This window comes from Haematobia irritans, chromosome 4, assembly GCF_050003625.1.
Source record: "Haematobia irritans isolate KBUSLIRL chromosome 4, ASM5000362v1, whole genome shotgun sequence".
NCBI lineage: Eukaryota > Metazoa > Arthropoda > Insecta > Diptera > Muscidae > Haematobia > Haematobia irritans.
Genome location: NC_134400.1, coordinates 120,394,619 through 120,416,404, shown reverse-complemented (window position 1 = coordinate 120,416,404; position 21,786 = coordinate 120,394,619). Strand labels below are relative to the sequence as shown.

At 30.2% G+C, this 21,786-nt stretch overlaps 2 protein-coding genes and 2 long non-coding RNA genes across 5 annotated transcripts in view; 1 reads left to right on the top strand and 3 right to left on the bottom strand.

The window, feature by feature from the left end:
- Herc4 (HECT and RLD domain containing E3 ubiquitin ligase 4) overlaps nt 1-21,786 on the top strand; it is a 44,176-nt gene that overhangs the window by 2,507 nt on the left and 19,883 nt on the right. For both annotated transcript variants that reach the window (XM_075307700.1, XM_075307699.1), the window contains exons 5-8: nt 131-291; nt 345-606; nt 671-985; nt 1,039-1,212. In XM_075307700.1, coding sequence (XP_075163815.1) covers nt 131-291; nt 345-606; nt 671-985; nt 1,039-1,212 — 912 coding nt within the window. The remainder of the gene's footprint in view (nt 1-130; nt 292-344; nt 607-670; nt 986-1,038; nt 1,213-21,786) is intronic.
- On the bottom strand, nt 7,304-20,257 carry LOC142236485 (uncharacterized). The gene is made up of 2 exons (XR_012722054.1): nt 20,037-20,257; nt 7,304-7,925 (listed from the first exon to the last, which is right to left on the bottom strand). It is a non-coding gene; the product is annotated as an uncharacterized LOC142236485 (long non-coding RNA).
- LOC142233350 (uncharacterized) lies at nt 15,870-20,002 on the bottom strand. The gene is made up of 2 exons (XM_075304247.1): nt 17,862-20,002; nt 15,870-16,357 (listed from the first exon to the last, which is right to left on the bottom strand). The coding sequence occupies exons 1-2, from the start codon at nt 17,905-17,907 to the stop codon at nt 15,870-15,872; spliced, it is 534 nt and encodes a 177-aa protein (XP_075160362.1). The 5' UTR covers nt 17,908-20,002.
- On the bottom strand, nt 16,701-17,312 carry LOC142236486 (uncharacterized). Its single transcript, XR_012722055.1, has 2 exons — nt 17,021-17,312; nt 16,701-16,958 (listed from the first exon to the last, which is right to left on the bottom strand). It is a non-coding gene; the product is annotated as an uncharacterized LOC142236486 (long non-coding RNA).

Genomic DNA, 21,786 nt, shown 5'->3' with positions numbered 1-21,786 from the left:
CTAACCGAAAATGGCTTCTCAAATCTTGGAGCTTTCCCATACCCAAATAGGTTTTATAAAAATATAATTGACATCGCCAGTTTTTCATGATTTCCAGTTCTCCATGATTTTCTACTTTAATTACTTTTAGGTTTCTCCCAGTGGTCAATCATTAATACAATCCGAAATGTCGGAAAACCATGAAAATGCTTGCTACATTATAAAACAAATTTTCTGTGGTGGTGATCATTCCTTAGTCACATGTACATTTTACGAAGACAAAATTCCTGCCGTAGATTGTCGAATTTATGAGTAAGTGTTAATATATTTTATTAGGATTACAATGAATTATTTTCTTATTAAAGGGAAAAGACACAGGTACTATCGTTAAACGAAGAAATTGCTAAAAAATGTGCAGACATTGACCGAGTAGGTTCGATTGATATGGATCTATTGGCATTTGTAGAGCTGATATTTAAAAGTCAAGCATGCCTGAATGGTTCATTTCTACTTAATGACGATCAACATTTTTGCTGTACATCAAAGCATCATGGTATAGATTTGAACACTGCAAACAATGCATTTAATTATTTGCGAAGAATTGAAAATGAGACGTTAAAAACTTTGGTAATTTCTAAAATAAATATAGAAAACCCCCAATCATGAAATTAAGTTGATATTTTTTTCTCAGATTTGGGATACAATTACAAATGACTTGCTAAAAACTCTTGTGGTTTCTCCGGCTGATGTAGAAACATTGCGGATTTTCTTAATTCTACCTTTATACCATGAGTTCGTGAATTCAAAAAACTATGAAAGACTGCACACACCATTCAGCAATGCTGTAATTAAACTAAATGAAATTCCACGTAAAATTGTAGCGAAATGGTGGTCTCAGACCTCTACTGAATGGTTCGAACATATAGTTTCAAATTACAAAGATGTTATAGCTTATATAATAAGCTTTAAAATACCACATAATATGGGTGATGCTTCTGAGAAAAGAGTAAGAATAAAAATTCTATAGAGTTTCTTATAATAAAGTATTGTGATTTTCAGCTTGTGACATATAATTCAAATTTAACTGCAGCCTTAAATCTTATAGTTTTTCTCCACGATATAAATCATAAAGAACGTAAGGATAAAATACATTACGAATCTTTCCATTGGTCTGAGTTATCCGACTTTGTGGATGTTCAACAAAATTATATACATTGGTTATTCGATAAAACTGTAAGTACCATTTAGTTATTCAAGGTAGAAAGTATATTTAACTACTTAAGGTGGGTACTAAGTTCGAGTTTAGCCGCTAAAATCAAAACTAAATCATTAAAAAATTTATAAAATTATAGAATATCCCAAAGCACTTTTTCATAAAGTTTATAATCCTTATAATGGATTATTAGAGAAAAGTAATCGTGGCGATTTTAGCGGCTAAACTCGAACTTAATACTCACCTTTACAAAAAAAGTTTGATATATCAAGCTAATTGGTTTGCATGATTACTTTCGAATGTATTAACGAAATAGCAAAAAACAACTTCCTCATGTTGTTATTCGAAAGTAGTGCAAACTTGAATTTTACATGAGTTTGTCAACAGAAGTAATCTGTTTTTGGACCATTAGCAAGGTTTTTTAATGATTACAAACGGGAAATATTTTTTCAATATTTTTTTTTATTATGCCTTCATTTTACCATCTAATTTTTATAAATTGAAATTTTTACAAATTTTGAAGCTGGGTACAAATTTTACCATCTAATTTTTATAAATTGAAATTTTTACAAATTTTGAAGCTGGGTATACAAAAAAAATCACCAAAATGTTCCAATTAAAATTTTGATTGCAAAAGTAATCAATTAAACAATTAAATTTTTAATAAAATTAAAAGGTAAGTCAATCAATAAAATGATTGAAAATTTTTACGTTTTTAATTAAAATATTAATTATCCCAATTAAAATCGTAATTAAACAAAAAAATATTTCCAAATGTTTGGTAGCGCCGCTGTCAACATACCAATGCAAAATATTTTTTCCGTTATCTGTACACCCAGAAAAAAGTGCGTTCGAAACTAAAGGAAAAATTGTTCATCAATTTAGTTTAGCCATTTTCTGTATAATATAATAAAATTTACTTGTTTCAGTAAAAACAAGTAAGGAAAGTCTAAAGTCGGCCGGGGCCGACTATATTATACCCTGTACCACTCTGTAGATCTAAATTTTCGATATCATATCACATCTGTCAAATGTATTGGGGGCTATATATAAAGGTTTGTCCCAAATACATAAATTTAAGTATCACTCGATCTGGACAGAATTTGATAGACTTCTACAAAATTTATAGACTCAAAATTTAAGTCTGCTAATGCACTAGGATGGAACACAATGTTAGTAAAAAAAATATGGGAAACATTTAAATCTGAAGCAATTTTAAGGAAACTTCGCAAAAATTTATTTATGATTCACTCGATATATATGTATTATAAGTTTAGGAAAATTAGAGTCATTTTTACAACTTTTCGACTAAGAAGTGGCGATTTTACAAGGAAAATATTGGTATTTTGACCATTTTTGTCGAAATCAGAAAAACATATATATGGGAGCTATATCTAAATCAGAACCGATTTCAACCAAATTTAACACGCATAGCAACAATGCTAATACTACTCCCTGTGCAAAATTTCAACAAAATCGGAGTTAAAAATTGGCCTCTGTGGTCATATGAGTGTAAATCGGGCGAAAGCTATATATGGGAGCTATATCTAAATCTGAACCGATTTCAACCAAATTTGGCACGCATAGCAGCAATGCTAATTCTACTCCCTGTGCAAAATTTCAACTAAATCGGAGTTAAAAATTGGCCTCTGTGGTCATATGAGTGTAAATCGGGCGAAAACTATATATGGGAGCTATATCTAAATCTGAACCGATTTCAACCAAATTTGGCACGCATAACTACAATGCTAATTCTACTCCCTGTGCAAAATGTCAACTAAATCGGAGCAATAAAATTTTGCACATTTGACTATACTACCAATTGTACTCCTAGTGCAAAATTTCAACCAAATTGGCGTAATACTCAGGCTTCTAGGGCCGTATAAGTGCATATCGGGCGAAAGATATATATAGGAGCTATATCTAAATCTGAACCGATTTCTTCCAAAATCAATAGGGTTATACTTTGACCCAAAACACATACTTGTGCCAAATTCGAAGTCGATTGGGCTTAAATTACTACCTAATCCCTTGGTTACAAAAATGTGTTCACGGACAGACGGACATGGCTATATCGGCTCTGGAGCCCACCCTAAGCATTTTTGTCAAAGACACCATGTGTCTATCTCGTCTCCTTGTAGGTGTTGCAAACATATGCACTAACTTATTAACTGGAATAAGGTATGGCATTTTACTAATAGTGATTTCTTCTCGGGGTATAAACATTTACAACTCAACAAGAAAATATTATTCACTGCCCAGCAAAAACTCTCATTACCCGGTAATATTGTAGGTAAGCTTATTTAAAAATTAATAACCACTTATTGTCTCAGGCAACCAAATCTCAAAAATATTGATTTCTATCGCCGATTACAATGGATCAAAATATGGCGAGTAATGCTGTAATAGGAGCTCTACTTGAATAGAAACGAATATTGTATAAATAAACCAAAAATTTAATAAATCATCTAAATAAGATTACACGCAAATTAATTCCACACTTAAAATAGAAATAAATGTAGGTTGTTTAAGGGAGTTGGATTCGTGAATTACGTTATAATATATCCAATAGCCAATTTACATTAGGTTCGAAATCTACTAAAAGTGGATTTTAAGTCCCTTTTTTATAAGGCACATGGCATTTGCAATATAGTTTAAGTGCATTTTGGAAGTGTAATGTGAATGAGGTATAAGAAAGCATTTATTTAAAACATAATATGATAATGTCATTAATTTAAAACACAATTATTATGAAATATTTGTGATAAAAATTTCTTAACGGAAAAATCTTCAGAATTACCGTTACATTACATATTCTTTTTGATTTTTTAAGTAAATGCTCAATTATGTGAATAATTATACCTAATGGTATCATCATTTGTTCTATTTTATTAAGTCATTAACAACTGCCAAAAAAATTGAGAATAACAATTCGAAAATTACCGAGCAGTATTTAGTATTGTCATTACAAGTTAGTCATTATAACTCACTGCAATGTAATGCAACGTGTAATGAGAGCTTTACTCCTGGTAATGCCAATTGTAATTAGTTGTTGTTACAGTTTGTAGCAGGGCTGTGGAGTCGAGCCAATTTTGCTCGACTCCGACTCCAGCATTTTTCATCAGCTCGACTCCGACTCCGACTCCGGAGTCGACTCCGGGTAATATAACTAAATCTGATTTTAATACCACTAATTTGTGGTTCTATTGTGGGGGTACCGTAAGTGGATCGATATAAAGTATCGTATTTATTTATGTGTGCAAAAAAGGTCTTAATTTCACATTAGATGCCAATTGAACACTATATTTCAAATAGAGGGCAATGTTTAATAAATAAAATAATGATATAAATACCCATCATAATATGAGAAGATACCAACAGTATATGTATTTGTGGACCAAAATTATTGATACTATCTCAAATCCTTTACATTTGTTGCGAGCTATATAAAGGTTTATATTCCCATATGCATGAATTTGAATCTGAATCGATTTAGACAAAATTGTATATACTTCTACAAAATCTATGTACTTAAAATTTAAATCTAACGTTATGGGACGTAACACAATTTTAACAAAAAATAAAAATGCAAGGAAAGAGTAAAGACGGGCGGGCCGATTATAATATACTCTGCACAATTTTGTATTTAGATCTACATTTTGATAAAATCTCTTCTACAAAATCTCGGGCAATATTTGGGAAATATTTATAATTGTTTAGACAATTTCGCAAAAATGCATTTATGATTCATTCATTGAAAAATTTGAAAATTTGAGTTATTTCTACAAGTTTTCGACTTAGCAGTGAGTATCAGCGAGCATACAATTTTGGAAAAATTTTTTGTCTATTAAAGAAAATTTTGCAAAATTTTCTACACAAACAAAATCTTGACTAAATTTTCTATAGAAATAAAATTTTGGCAAAATTTTCTATAGAAATCAAATTTCCACCAAATATGTAGAAATAAAATTTTGAATAAAATTTTTATAGAAATAAAATTTGGCGAAATTGTTTATAGAAATTAAAGTTTGACAAAATTATCAATAGAAATGCAATTAAAAAAAATTTTGTAGCAAACACAATTTTGCAAAATTTTGTATAGAACTAAAATTTTGCAAAATATTCTATAGAAACAAAATTTTCTATAGAAATAAAATTTTGACTAAATTTTATATAGAAAAAAAATTTCTATAGTAATAAAATTTTGAATACATTTTTTATAGGAGTGAGTATCAGCGAGCACCAGTAAAAAAAAATTGAGAAAATTTTCTACAGAAATAAAATTTGACAATTTTTTCTTATAGAAATAAAATTTTGAAAAAATCATCAATAAAAATACAATTTTAGAAAAAATTTTGTGCAGTAAATAAATTTCTGCAAAATGTTCTAGAGAAACAAAATTTTGACTAAATTTTCTATAGAAATAAAATTTTGACAAAATTTTCTATAGAAATAAAATTTTGACCAAATTTTTTAATAAAAAAATCTATTACTATAAAACTTTGGCAAAATTTTCTGTAGAAATACAATTTTTACCAAATTTTCTAATAAAAAAATCTATTACTATAAAATTTTGGCAAAATTTTCAATAGAAATAAAATTTTGACTTAAATTTTTATAGAAATAAAATTATCAATAGAAATAAAATTTTGAAAAAATTTTTGTGTAACAAATAAAATTTTGCAAAATTTTCTAAAGAAATAAAATTTTGCAAAATATTCTATAGAAACAAAATTTTGACTCAATTTTCTATAGAAATAAAATTTTGACTAAATTTTCTATAGAAAAATATATTTCTATAGTAATAAAATTTTGAATAAATTTTTTATAGAAATAAAATTTTGACAAAATTTGCTATGGAAATAAAATTTTGACAAAACTTTTTATAGAAATAAGATTTTGACAAAATTTTCTATAAAAAACAACTTTGAAAAAATTTTCTGTCAATATTCCACATATGTATATGGCCTTAAAATAAAATAAAAAAAATAATTTCGATTGTTCGAAATATTTCAAATAAATTGATATGGGCATTAAAATGGATCGATCCAGCCTATCTGCTAGTCTAACATTCTAGGAAACATAGAAAGATAGCCGTAATTGGAACTTGATTTTCATTTACAATCATGCTGTACATTGATCGATTGAATAACGCAATGGAAACTAATTTGCGTAAAAACTTGCTTAGTTACAAAAAAATTTGGTTTAGCCGGAGTCGGAGTCGAGCAAAATTTTTACGACTCCGACTCCGACTCCAGCAAAATCTTCAGACTCCGACTCCGACTCCGACTCCGGCTCCACAGCCCTGGTTTGTAGTATAGTGGTACATAAATATAGAAAAAGTTTAACTAATATATAGAATGTATTCTTCATAATTTCTAAGAAATTCACATTGTTCAAACATATAAAAATGTCTTCAGTCGCTATACGAAGTTCAACTTTCTTCAAAATTAGTTCAATTTAACTGTCACTTTTTCTGGGTGTTGGCTGTCTAATTACTCTCTGTAATGGGTAGTTCGCTAACGAACTACACTCAAAAAAAGTGAACCCTCTATTTCACTAAAGCCAATTTAAATTTATTTTAGTTCATGAAGTTATTATGTTTTGACAAAGTTTTCTTGTCTTTAACAATTTTTTGCGTACGTTGGATAAATTAATTAAAAAACTTCGTATAGCACTAAACACATTTTTGCAATTTTCAACTCCAATTTTTTCCTTCACATTACGAAATTTCTTTTACAAAATATTTACTTATTTTTGTTAAATCGCGATGACATATGCGTTTGTAATACAATTTAGTTAAATTTTTCTAAAACTAACCTCATTTTTCTAAAATTAACCAAACTTCTCCTTTCTGGTGTGATCAATGTGTTTTGAGTGCAGTGGGTCACTGAAATGAGCTTTTCAGTTCACCATGTCAGTTTACCTAACTAAGCACATTGTATCAGTTTGTTCACTTAGTTATTTTTGCTTTCCTTGACAATGGGACAATTGTTTGCCTTTGCGGCACGGTTGCAAATTTTTTTGAGAGAGATCCCCAAAAATTTCGAAATTATTTCCCCAAAAAATCCCCAACAGAAATATTTCCCCATGAAAAATCCCTAAGGAAAATTCATATAATTATTTTGTTTTTTATTTATCTATTTTTATTACATAATATTTACAATACAATAGTATGTGTGTAAATTTTATTCTATGAAAAATCTTACAATATCGAATTCTTTAATAGGTAACGACTTCAGCATGTCTGTTAGCTGGTCAATTGTTGCAATCTATGTTTTGCAATAAAAATTGCGGATTTTTTCAGAAAGTTATACTATTCTAGCCAAAAATACTCTAGCAAAAATTGGAGAAAATCCAAAGAAGAATTGTTTTGTCAAAATTTTACTTCTATAGAAAATTGTGTCAAAATTTTATTTCTATAAAAAAAAGAAAATAGATATGTTTGTACAGATTTATTTCGGCATAAGCCGGCTATCATGTAAAACCTTTTTTCGGAAGGTTTAAGTGTGGTTCATTGTTGGGTTTAATGAACTGCCTGAATTTATTCTGATAATTGGTTGATAGTTTTGCTGCAAGTAGAGGATGCTGATGAGGAATATGGTATTTCCGAAACGTGCGTCCATCCAACCATCTTGCAGTCTATAGGGCTTTGCCCAAATAAATTTGACAAACATTCTTTTCCTCTGTTGGTTAAGCTACACTTGTAGTTTGGTCAATGCATGGTTTTAAGCTGAAATAAAAATAAAAAAAAAACAACAAATTAAATTTTAGAAAATTTTGTCAAATTTTGTAAAAATTTTATTTTTATAGCAAATGTCAAAATTTTGTTTATATAGAAAATTTTGTCAAAATTTTAATTCTATAGAAAGTTTGTGAAGTACTTCTTAGTTGGAGAGGAATATTTTGCAAAATCTACCAAAGCCCATAAGAGTTATTGTACTTCGCTTTTACACTTTCTATAAGAAAAATCCCCAAATCATGACGTTATCCCCAGCCAAATCCCCAGATCCTCAAAGTGAAAAAATATCTCCAACCACGAGAAAAAATCCTCAGGAAAAATCCCCTAATCTGACAACACTGCTTTGCGCCCATGTCGTTCTTTTTTTGCACATAAGCTGTTCGACATTCTTTTCGCTGTCACTAACCGACAATGAACTAAGTGAGAGAACTAGTTCGTTGATCGGAAAAGAGCTGAAGTGAACGATAATTATACTGAACTAAGATCAATGGGATATACACTCATAGAAAAAAGTCAACTAAAAAGCAATCAGTGTCTTCTGTTATAAATAGTATAAAAATAAATTAAAAAGAATCACGGGCTACTCTACAGTCGTCTTATTACAATATAATAGAAATAAGTAGATAGATAATGGCTCCGTTCAAGAACCCAATCATTTTTGATAATTATTACAAATTTTTACTGGAAGTCGTTCGTTTACACTAAAATGCCAGCAAAAGAGAGCCGGAGAGAGACTACATTTGACAGTTATTTAGTAGTGCTGATTAAAGCCAAAATCATTAACAGCGATAGCATCATTATTCAATTTTATCTTATGTATTATGTATTATATATTACTATAGTTTTCTCACATATACAATGATAATTTTGTTCATCTCAATTTTATTCTCACATTGAGAGGTATGTTTATTTTGTTGGCTTGTTATTCTCACTAAAATAACTGTACGCTTTTATTTTGTTTTTGGTAGCTTGACTATGCTACTCATCATTACATTGTTTGTTTTTGGATTCTGATATTTTGTTAGTAACATGAGCATCTCTTGTGATAAATTTGACTCAAAACACCTGTAATGTTAGAAACTCAGAGCTTAGCTTGGTACATAATCAAATTGTACTTGCTTGGAAATAAACAAGAAGAAAAGCGGAAACAACGTTTATTTCATTTCGGAAAGCAAACTTAGAAAAATATAACATTATATTTGCAAAGCCGTAAGAAAACCTAGTGTCTATTGTGGCCTGTATTTTTAAGGCTTGTACTGATGATTCTGTGAATTTTTTTTACATCGTCACATCATCAGACCGCATCGTTGCAGCTGTTTTGCATACTCAGCGGTAACATTCAAAGGTAGTATATGTGTTGTACAATATAAAAAGGAAGAACGATTTCTTCACAAAAACGTGTAAAGGAGTAGTTGTTGTTGCGGAAAATTACATCGTGGTTTTAAGGAAGTTTTTGAAAACAACGGTTTTATTTTATGAAAACTGGCCTACAACTCATATAGGATTATGGTTCTTAAAACAAAGTTTTTCTTCAAGTATTTCACGTATTTCACGTCGATATGTCCAATCTGGCTCTAATAAACGAGGTTCAAATCCTAACCAGAATATTATGGTGAACTACAATTTGTCCGGACGGCAGCTACAAAATTTAGTAGGGAATCTTCAGGTTCGTACTGAACGAAAGTCCACTTTTAGCTCATGTAGCGCTCGTTTTAATGGTGGTCATAGTACATCGAAAGTAGAGGATGTTATAGCCACAATTTTAGTATATATAGTACTGACCAAAGAGCTTTAATAAGCTTACCATTGCTATTTGAAGGTTATGCATCATCTTGAAGAGGCCATAAAACTACTTCGCGGCGCATTTGACACTGGTAATCACGCCCCAATATCTAACTCCCCTTATCGCATTTCTCAAAAAACTTAAAGTTGAACTAGATGATATGCTCTCAAAATGAATTATTGAAGAAACACAGTCACCATGATAATTTCCTGTTTTTCACATTCCGCATTCCGAAAAAAGATAACTCTGTCAGGATATGCGTCGACTAAAGGAAACTGAAGTCCATTACGTTACCAATACTTATCCCTTGCCTCGAATGGAAGATTTGTTGCATGCTGGTAAGGCTTCGCCACTTTGGATCTTAAATCTGGCTACTTGCAGATACAAATATCAGAAGATGACAAATTAAAAACGCGTTATTGACAAGTTTCGTTCGAGTTTGCCAAACATTCTAATTTTAGCATACTTAGACGATATAACAATTAGTTCTACCCAATTAAAAGACCTCTTCTTAAAAACTAAAAAATTGGTTTCCATCTGAACAAAGAAAAATGTTTCTTTTGTAAGCCAGAAGTAAAATTTTTGGGCCACATTTTGACGAAAGAGGGCATAAAACTGGACCGGCTATAATGAATCGCCCCAGACCCAAACATTTAAAACAGTTGATGGTCTTTCTACAAACATGTTCGTGGTTTAGACGTTTTATTCCAAATTTTGCCAGTATTTCAAAGCCATTGTCAAATCTTACGAAAAATGGAGTTGGACCAATGTGGAAGAAGAATCATTCTGAATGATATGCTTTCTTCACCACCAATTTTACAACAGGTCAAAGAAAATCAACCATTTTCTCTCATAACAGATTATGCGATTGGGTCTGCGTTGTTGCAGGGGAGAAGGAAACCGAACATCCAATCGGATATGCTAGCCTTCTTCTGATACCTGCAGAATGAAACTACCGAACGAGAAGCTTTAGCAGTCGTGTGAGCTGTTCAAAAGTTCCGCGGATATATTGAAGGGTCAGAAGTCATCATCTCAACGGATCACCAACAACTGAAGTGGCTTTTTTCGTTAAAATTCCCAACATGTCAGATTGACTTTGTTACTTCAAAGCTATAATTTGAAATTTAATTATACGCCTGGGAAACAAAATGCAATTGCAGACACTATCCAGGTCGCCATGCGCAAAGGAAACTTGTGTAACGAGGTCCATATTGATTTTCCCCGAAAAGGCTTAGAGGAAGATGAAGAATTATCCAAAATAATATCTTCCTTCGAAAATAATGATGAAAATAGCACAAGGCACACAAAATTCCGAAAATGGCCAGTTGGTGATTCCACGATCACACCGAAAAGAAGTTTTGGACAAATACCACAAAAACCCCACTTCGGGACATTATGATGTGGACAAAACCATTAATCGAATTGCACCCTTATTTTATTGACCTGATGTGAGAGCAGATATAATGTCTTATGTTAAAGTTTGTGATCAATGCAAGCGCTACAAACCTTCGAATAAGAAGCCGACTGATTTACTGCAAACATAACAAAACAAAAGAAATGAGATAATTTCCGTATATATTTTTGGACCACTACCTCGAACCTCAGAAGGATACCAATGGATCCTTATAGTAGAGAACATATGCAGTATATGGGTTGAGTTATTTGCATTGAGAGAGGGTTATCAGAAACTTGTGCACTAACACTAATGATAATGGGACGGAGTTTATTTCCTCATTAATGCAGAAATTAACATACTGTTTTGGCATAAAACAAGCCTTTACACCGATTTATCATCCGGAATAGAATCCGGTAGAAAGAAGAAACCGAGATCTTAAAACTCAGCTTTCTATTTATGTGGGGACCGACCATAGAAAAAGGAATATTATGCTCCAAGCAGTTAGCGTATTTAAATTTCCATATAGCAGCAGAAAAGTTCATACCACATATAACACCACATCTTTTAAAACTTGCAGACACTCTAAAATGGCCGACGAAGACGAAATCAAGATGCAAGATAGAAATAAAGCGCATGTGGATCAGAAACGTCAAATTCAGTCAAAAATAGAGATTGGTAACAAAGTTCTTATAGCAACACACTTATTGAGCCGGGCTAAGGATGGAATTACATCAAAATTCACACCTCGCCGTGATGGTCCATATATTGTTGTAGGCAAAAAGGGGTCCAGTTCGTATACCGTTGCAACGTTGGAAGAACCCAACACTACACGTTTCAGCACTAACGCCATATGAAGGACAAGTTACAACACCAATCTACCCGAAACGGGAAAGAGGACGTCCTACCAATTCAAGTAGAATCAACAATGAAAATCGCCAAGATGACACTGCTGAAAACTGCCAACAGGGGAGGTTGTAGCCAGAGATGGTCTTATCAAACTTTTAAGGTTTGCGACTGTCGCAAAGTTGTAAACGTCACATACACGTGGTAAACGTAGAAAAAGTAGCAAACGTCGCTAACTCCAAATACTTTAGACCCTTCGGATAGGCAGCGAATGATGATATATGCGAAGAAGTTTCAATTGTCAGGAATGTTCACAAAATTATTAACGAGTTTAAAAAACTTGAGAATGCAGATATTTCAATTGGAATTACTATAAACTACTCGATGGTGCAGTAAACTTGACAGTCGGTACTCGCTCATGGTCAACCTTTCACAAATTACTGCAGAAACTGGAAGGAAGGAAAACTACTTAAGTCTTACATAAGTGAATTGCTGTTAGAGAGAATTTTATAAAATCACTATTTGGCTTATTAGAGCCAATTTCCATATTAATTAAAAATTGTAGCTAGTCATTCGTTGATGCAACTAAAGCTTGGATTGACATTATGGACCACGAAAACCAAGAATAGTTTGAAGTTGTGAATGAGAGATGTAAATCTAGTAGAGTTAGAATAAATACAATATAAAGCATTTTTGCATACCTTTTATCGGGGAGCTTAACTAAATTAAATAAAAAAATATTCACAATTTCTTTAATTCCAAATTAGGTTTTCTAAACTAGGTTTACGACTTTTGCGACATACGTTTTACACCGTCGTAAACGTATGTCGCAAAAGTTACAGTTTGCGACAAGCCAACCCTGGTTGTAGCAGTGCTGATTAAAGCCAAAATCATTAACAGCGATAGCATCCTTATTAAATTTTATCTTATGTTAAACTTCTCATAAATTGTTATTATGTATTTATGTTACATCACATGTTAACATCCCAGTCGGAAAAAGCGTCGTGTTTCTGGCATTATAACGTACCTTATTTAGGAGCCAGTAGTGATGCCACACAAATGCAAACTCTATTTCAAAATAACATTGGGTGTCATTGGGCGTCAAGTACTTGCCCTCTCACTTCAATTTATATTGCTTGTATAAGGCGTGATCTTATTAGGAGAAAAAATTACCTTAAATAAGGCCTTCTAAATATGGTGTCTTAGAAGGTCTTGGGAAAAAAATCTATTTTTAGATTTTTTGTTTTTGCTTTTAATGCTATTTTTCCCTATTCCTTGATGAATGTTTTCATAGTTTTATTATAATTACAATTTATTTCTATTTTCTTACCTTTTTAAAATTTCTCCTGAAAGCGGTGTCGAACTCACGACCATTGACTTCATAAGCGCACACTCTACCCACTCGGCTACGGTCGGCTGTGCTTTGCACAGAGCTAAAGGCTATCGTAAATGTAACACACATAAACACATTATCCTACGCATTCCATGAGAGTTGTGTTAACAGGTCTGTTATTAGAAACGACAATATAATGGTACTTCCAATACTCCAGTTTTTAGAAACCGAAAAATATTCACTACTCTTGATTCTCTGCATTGCATAATCAGGGGCTTTCTAACGTCTAATAGCGGCATATGAAATTCGATAGCATTGTTAAATGTTGTTGATCAGTTACAATCAACAGCGATATAATGAGAACAACGTCAAATAGTCAAATTTAAAAAAAATACATATTTTAAACTTTATTAAATATTTATATTACTATACATACTCGAAAATTAATTTTTATTTAAATTAATCAGAATATGGAAAAATTAAATGTTAAACTAAACGTATGGAATTCTATACCTGTGCTCCAATATAATTAAATAATATTTTAATTGGATGGAATACAAAAATTAATTAATTAATTACACCCAGAAAAAAGTGACCCCTTCTTTAAGTTAAAATGAACTCATTGTGAAGAAAGTTGAACTTCGTATAGCGCCAAAGACATTTTTATTTGTTTGAACGATGTGATTTTCGTAGAAATTAGGTATAATGCATTCCATATATTAGTTAACATTTTCCTATATTTATGTACCACTATACTACAGAATGAAAAAATGTAACTGATTTGAATTCATATATGGAATGATTTTATTGAAATTTTTTCATTCACATGGACAAATCTTACACATTTGTGGTAAAACTTTTACTTCATAATTAGAACTGCTTACCTTCGTTTTTAAATACAATTTTATTTATTTATATAAGCAATTTTATATTCAATAAAAGACATGTTTTATTAATATATTGAATATATTTATTAAGAATCAACAGCATCGAATCTCCTTGAAATATTAGTTTATTATTCCGCTGTTTCCAATTTCCATGTGATATTATCAACTGTAAAACGCACTTTTTCTTCTTCTTGTACTTTTCACTTTTAATAAGTTGCTGCCTAACGATTTTGTCCTCCTTTTACAATTTCAATACCTACAAATATAAAAAATCATAAACCATTTTTGTTACAAAAGGTTAGCGTCACTGAATATTACCTGATAATTGAAGATTCCAAAATGAAGACAAATGAAAGGGTTGTTATTCTGCTGGTGTTTTCTTTCTTTACATACCATCACGAACATTGATAGATTTATTTTCAAAAAAAGAAAATTTTTCTCACTAATTTAAAATAATAAATATTTTATATATTTTATTTGTTATTTATTTTACCATATTATTTTTTAACAATCTTTCCGTGTTAGGGATCTATAAATCGAAAATCGATTAATCGATTATTCGAATTTTGGCATGAAAATCTAAAAAAGTCGAAATCGATTATTAAGCTAAAAATAATCGCAAAATCGATTTTAGATTTTTAACTAATTTTTAGTTTTGATCACCAAAAATTTAGTTTAAATTTTGAACTAGAAAAATAAAAATTCTGATTTTATTAAATAAAATATCAAATTGGTGGAAATGAATCCTTTGTGTTTTCAATTTCCTTGAATTTATAGTGTAATTATTTGGGGAAATAAAAATTAATGATTGGCACATGTTAAAAATTTTATGTTGAACATTTTAATTTTTAAACAAATTTAAAAATTAACATGTTTGACTGGAACTAATTTTTTGCTTTTATTAACAACTATTGTTAATAATACTCACAAAAAGACAAATAGATTTCATAAAATCGTATATTTTTTAGAATCATTATTTCTATGAAAATCGATTATGAAAAATCGAATATTCGAATTTTCATTGGTAAAAATAATCGAAAATCGATTTTTGATTAAAAGTCAATAATCGAAATGTCGAAAAATCGATTATTGGTTTGTATTATAGATCCCTATTCCGTGTACCACAACAACGCGATTCCAACTAAAAAAACAACCCACGCGCAAACATATCGATTACACCCACGCGCAAACACATCGATTGCGATGACAGGTATCGATTACAGGTAGACAATAGAAATATAGGAAAATTTCCTATATTCTAACAAGTGTGTTTCCTTAAGTTTTGAAAGGATTGCATACTTCTTAGTACGAATGAACTAAAATATTTTTCTATGCCAAGTGTTGTTCGTATGTATGAAAAACTTTCTATTATAAAGGAAGTCGCAATTATCATTTTATAAGAAATTTTACTAATTTTGAGGAAACTTGGTTTTAGTTCGGTTTTTGTTTATTTTTACGAATGCTTTGTTATCGGTGAATAAAATTTTCTTGTTCAGTAGTAAATTCTTATACCCAGCGAAGAAAATAGTATGAGTAAAATTCCATGCTTTTTTCTGGGTGCATAAACAAAGAAACTAAAACCTTATTTTATATTTATATTTATATTTATATTTACATTTATATTTACATTTATATTTATATTTATATTTATATTTGTAATTATTTTTATATAAATTAATGTATATTTAAATTGCTAATTATTTTTTATTTTTAAACATTTTTCTTTGTAAATCTTATTTTTCTCTCTCTTAAATGCTTTTTTCAATTGCATTTTATATGCATCAAAAGTGACTACTTCTTCTTCAATTGCTTTGAAGAATATTTGGTTGATATTATTGTAAGTTTTAAACGATTCTTTATTTTGAAACCAGTCATAGTTAAAGGCTTTTATAATATCGGGGCCCAATAAATTATTTAAATTTTTTAGTAGTCCACCATTACGAACGATTTTCTTCACAATTTCCAGGACAGTCTCTTCAGTTCCTTTGTTGATAAGATTTGCTTCTAAATCTTGTAACTCTTCTACACTTTGAAGAGGAAATATTTTTTTGTATCTGTCATCATTTTTTTTGGTTTTAATTAGCTCTGCATGCTGAACTTGAATTTGCGCCATCCCTTCCGCAAAAAGATCGTTTTGTACTCGAAAAGTTTCTTTTAGTTCTAGTATAATACCATGTAATTCTGAAATAATATGAAATTAACAAGAAATAAAATAAACACCCAGAAAAAAGTGACCCCTTCTTTAAGTTAAAATGAACTCATTGTGAAGAAAGTTGAACTTCGTATAGCGCCAAAGACATTTTTATTTGTTTGAACGATGTGATTTTCGTAGAAATTAGCTATAATGCATTCCATATATTAGTTAACATTTTCCTATATTTATGTACCACTATACTACAGAATGAAAAAATTTAACTGATTTGAATTCATATATGGAATGATTTTATTGAAATTTTTTCATTCATTTGGACAAATCTTACACATTTGTGGTAAAACTTTTACTTCTTAATTAGAACTGCTTACCTTCGTTTTTAAATACAATTTTATTTATTTATATGAGCAATTTTATCTTCAATAAAAGACATGTTTTATTAATACATTGAATATACTTATTAAGAATCAACAGCATCGAATCTCCTTGAAATATTAGTTTATTATTCCGCTGTTTCCAATTTCCATGTGATATTATCAACTGTAAAACGCACTTTTTCTTCTTCTTGTACTTTTCACTTTTAATAAGTTGCTGCCTAACGATTTTGTCCTCCTTTTACAATTTCAATACCTACAAATATAAAAAATCATAAACCATTTTTGTTACAAAAGGTTAGCGTCACTGAATATTACCTGATAATTGAAGATTCCAAAATGAAGACAAATGAAAGGGTTGTTATTCTGCTGGTGTTTTCTTTCTTTATATACCATCACGAACATTGATAGATTTATTTTCAAAAAAAGAACATTTTTCTCACTAATTTAAAATAATAAATATTTTATATATTTTATTTGTTATTTATTATATTATTTTACAATATTATTTTTTAACAATCTTTCCGTATACCACAACAACGCGATTCCAACTAAAAAAACAACCCACGCGCAAACATATCGATTACACCCACGTGCAAACACATCGATTGCGATGACAGGTATCGATTACAGGTAGACAATAGAAATATAGGAAAATTTCCTATATTCTAACAAGTGTGTTTCCTTAAGCTTTGATTGGATTGCATACTTCTTAGTACGAATGAACTAAAATATTTTTCTATGCCAAGTGTTGTTCGTATGTATGAAAAACTTTCTATTATAAAGGAAGTCGCAATTATCATTTTATAAGAAATTTTACTAATTTTGAGGAAACTTGGTTTTAGTTCGGGTTTTGTTTATTTTTACGAATGCTTTGTTATCGGTGAATAACATTTTCTTGTTCAGTAGTAAATTCTTATACCCAGCGAAGAAAATAGTATGAGTAAAATTCCATGCCTTATTCTAGTTAATGAACTATTCCTAACTGCTTACAGTATAGGATATTTTTACTGAAACGAGTAAATTTTATTATTTCTCACAAAATTTTACCTTAATGGAAATAAAATGGATAAACTATATTGATGAAAAATTTTTCCTTTAGTTTCGAAGGCACTTTTTTCTGGGTGAATATATTTCGTTTTTAATAAAGTTTTCATACCTTTTATTTTATCGCCTAACTTTAACTTCTGGTTTTTTTCTCCCATTTTATTATTTAAATGATTCCAAGCCGTTTTTCCTGTTGAGTTATAGTTACAAAAATTAATTGCAGGTATGTAGCATGGGAATTAGAATATATGACTGTTCATATGGAATTACAATTAATTTCGAATAAATCATTTCTATTTTAAAAGTTTCGGGCTCCCCGACACCCATATCTCCCACAAAAATACCCAACGAGGATGACGGCATGGGGCCTTCAAAAATTTTGGAGATTTTGAAATCTTAACCCCCTCAATACTCCTCCATTTTCCTCAGAAAAGTCTACAATCATGATTGGTATAAATGGCTTTATACAGCAATAATTGTTTGGTTTCTTCTTGGTTAAATTGAAATTATTCATCTCCAAACATATTATTGTATTTTTGGAACATTTATGTAGTTTAGTATTTTTGGTTATTATTTTTAGAGGCGCTTCTATGAATTTATTCCTTATTTGTTCCAGAATTTTGTTGGGTTTTTTAATTTTTCTTTTTAATTCCTGAAGAAAATTTTCATATCCGTATGCCGAAATTTGTGATATGTCTTCAATCTCTTGCATATCATCTATTATGTGCAATAAATTATGTACGTTAAACGTAAGACTGCATTCTCCAAATATGTTTTTAAAATTTTCCACGAAAGTTTGAAATAGTACTGAAGCAGCACCTTTATTTTTATGAAAATGTCTTGGTGACATCAGCAATCGATATCCTGTATGTAGGAGAAGGATTTCATAAAAAAATCGTCGTCTACTATGACTTTTAAGACGATGGGACCATAGTATAATACGAAATTTTTAAATTCTGTCGCCTTCCATCTTGAAATATCTTCAATCGATCTTGGTTTTCGTTGAAATTCTTTTGGAATATATTGACTTAGGCAAAGGAGACGCTGAGTCAATGTACTTTTAAAATCTGTGGTGGCTTTGGTTTTTGTTTTATTGTTAACTAAAAAATTCAACATTTTTTTTGTTATTCCCAGGTCTATGAGGTGCATAGGGTCCAGGGGAAATTGGGAAATCATTTTTTATACCAAACATTTCTAGGGCGCTGTGTTCACTCTTATATCTGCCCTTGTGAAATTCAGGTTGTTTTCTATTAAAAAAGTCTTCATCGGTCCTCAACTGTGATGATTGTGCCGAAAATACTGTGGTATTTTTTTATCGTTTTTCCAGTTTGGTAGCATTTCATGCAACCAATTAACGAATTGTGACCTATTACACTGCAAATAAATGCTCGTGCTGGAGTGTCACATATAAAGTGCCTTATTCTTAGCGATAATTGCTTACCATGAAGAACTAATCCATTCTGACTTATGGTCTTCATTTCTTGAATAAAATCATGGAGATACGTATTTACATCACATGGTTTGTTAACTCCAACAAAACAGCCTACCAAAAAAACCTGGACACATTGTATGTTCCCAATTTTGGCCATAATGGGCAATAGTGAGTTATTTGAACTCTTATATAATGGCAAACCGTCTACACCTATGTCCAAAATCAATTCCTTTTTGTCTTTTATTAAGTCGACGGGAACTTTACTTAATTGTTTCGCAATACCAATGTGGTGATAACTGCCAGGAGCTACAGTTCTGATTGTTATGTTTTTGCAATTTTGCTTTAGAAGGCCTTTTAGACTTCTCGGAACATCAAGGTTTGAATCATTCAATATTTTCAGCAATTCATCCATACTATCCCTGGATGGATAAACTTTTTGGTACCACTTAATTAATTTTTCTTTTAACGATGGAACATCTTCCGTGTGCTCAAAATCTTCTGAATTTCGAACATCTCCCTTGAACATCACATTTTCTTCGTCATTTATAGTACATTCAATCACATTAGTTTTGTCTTTATTTTCCACTGATTTCTTAATTATTTCCAATATTTTTTCTTTTTCAAATTCAATTTTTCTTTTTATTGTTACTTCTTCCGTACATTTAAAATCATCACTTTGTAACTCTCCCATGCTCATTACATTGTCTTTTTTATTTGTGTCACATTCAGTTATGTTAGGTAAAATTCTGCTTCTTACTGTTTTTCTAATTTTTCTTAATATATTTTCTTTTTCACATTTAATTTTTCTTTTTATTGTCCTTTTGTGCATTTTTTAAATATTTTGATAAACTTTACCTTTTTTTTACTGTTTATTTCACTGTTGTTTGTTACTCAATACTTAACTTTTTAAAATTTCCGCGTTGCTTACACATCGATCTCTTTAGTAAACTAGAATGAAATCGTCTTGCAAAACTCAAATATTTTTAACCGTTATGTTAAACAAAAATGCATATAGTAGTTTATCGTTGATACAATAGACAACTCGTAATGCTCCGCGGGAGCTAGAAGGAGGCAGGTATAGGTATAAGTGATATTTAAAACACTCGATATCAACTGATTTCTTTTGGTATCAAGTCCCATTCCTTCTAGCATTCGCTTCTAAGAAGAAATGGGATAGATAAATGCAAGTATTTAACCTTCGATGCTATGAAGGTTAAGCTGATTCTTAATTTATGATTGACACAGGATTGCAAAAAATGCATCACATTTTTTTGTTGCTATCATTGATAACTCCCAAAACTCCATGGGAGCTAGAGGTTGGCAGGCATATACATACATAAATTATATTTTAAAACATTCGGTACCAACTGAATTTTGCGGCACAGAAAAAATGAAACTATTTCATGGGAAAACTAACACTGAAAAAAATATTGACCTAATATGAAAGATTATGCAAACTAAATTTTAGGTCACACAATATACACAATATTGAGGACAAATTTAAAATAAAATTCTTGAAGGAAATTTTATAATCTTTGCATTAAAAATATAACTCCTTTTATTTTAAATAAGCTGCATCTTTGGCTCGGAAGCAATATCAAAATACTTTCAATTCAAGTAAACTTTTTTTGAGTGTATTATTTTTTTGAAGTGTAAGAAAAAATTCTTCTGATTATTGAGGTAACGTTCAACTTATTTGTTATTGAAATTTCACTGACACTTAGTTAATAAAATTTTTGAGACGTACTTGGAATAAAGAAACATTTGTTGGGCTGGGGAAATTTTCTAATAAAATTTTAAAAGTAACCTGAAACATATTAAATGTTTTGCAATAAAGATAAATTAATTTTAGAACTAACTGACTTTTTCTGTGTATGGTACAGTAAGTGCGAGTTATAAAGAATGGGATATATAAACGCAAGTATTCAACCTTGAATGCTATGAAGGTTAAGCTATTTTTTTAATTTATTTTTGACACTGAACTAAAAAACATGTGCGGTTCCAAAGATTTTATCTTTACTTTAAAAATGTTGGTATTGTTTCCGAGCCAAAGAAGCGGACAATACAAATAAGGATACTTTTAAAACACAATTCTCTTTTAAATTTACTGAAAATTTTTTGTTTACTTGCTCTTAGGAGGTAAATTTTAATTTTTCGTTTTTCAGCTTGTTTCCTTCATATTATATCAAAGTCATTTAAAAGCGAGTTAACAACAACTTTATTTTCCAACAGATATTATGCTATGTTTCAAGTAAAAACATCTTTAGAATGAAGTGTTGAAAATCATGCCCTATTTTTGAACGATTTTTTGCTTTGTAGTGAAGATGCAAAAAGACAACAAAATTTAAAGACAATTAATCATTAATATTAAAGAATTTTTCTGAATTCTTAAAGTCAAGTTGACTTTAGACCAACATTTTTTTCCTTCTTCTTATGATACCCATTTTTAAGTAAAATCGCTTAATTATAAGGACAATACGACTTCATTGAAAAGTTTGGACGAGGAAAAAAACTTTATATTAGAGAAATTCGTCTTCTATGCTAAGCAAAATTTGCATTCGTATTTTAAAGAAAAGAAATCTTTGACTTCACGAAAATATTTTTT

Excerpts from the sequence above, each read along its gene's own strand:
- LOC142233350 (XM_075304247.1), bottom strand. The coding sequence starts at position 17,907 with ATGGGAGAAAAAAACCAGAAGTTAAAGTTAGGCGATAAAATAAAAG. Across the intron at positions 16,358-17,861 it reads GTTAGGCGATAAAATAAAAG|AATTACATGGTATTATACTA; the intron begins GTATGAAAACTT and ends ATATTATTTCAG.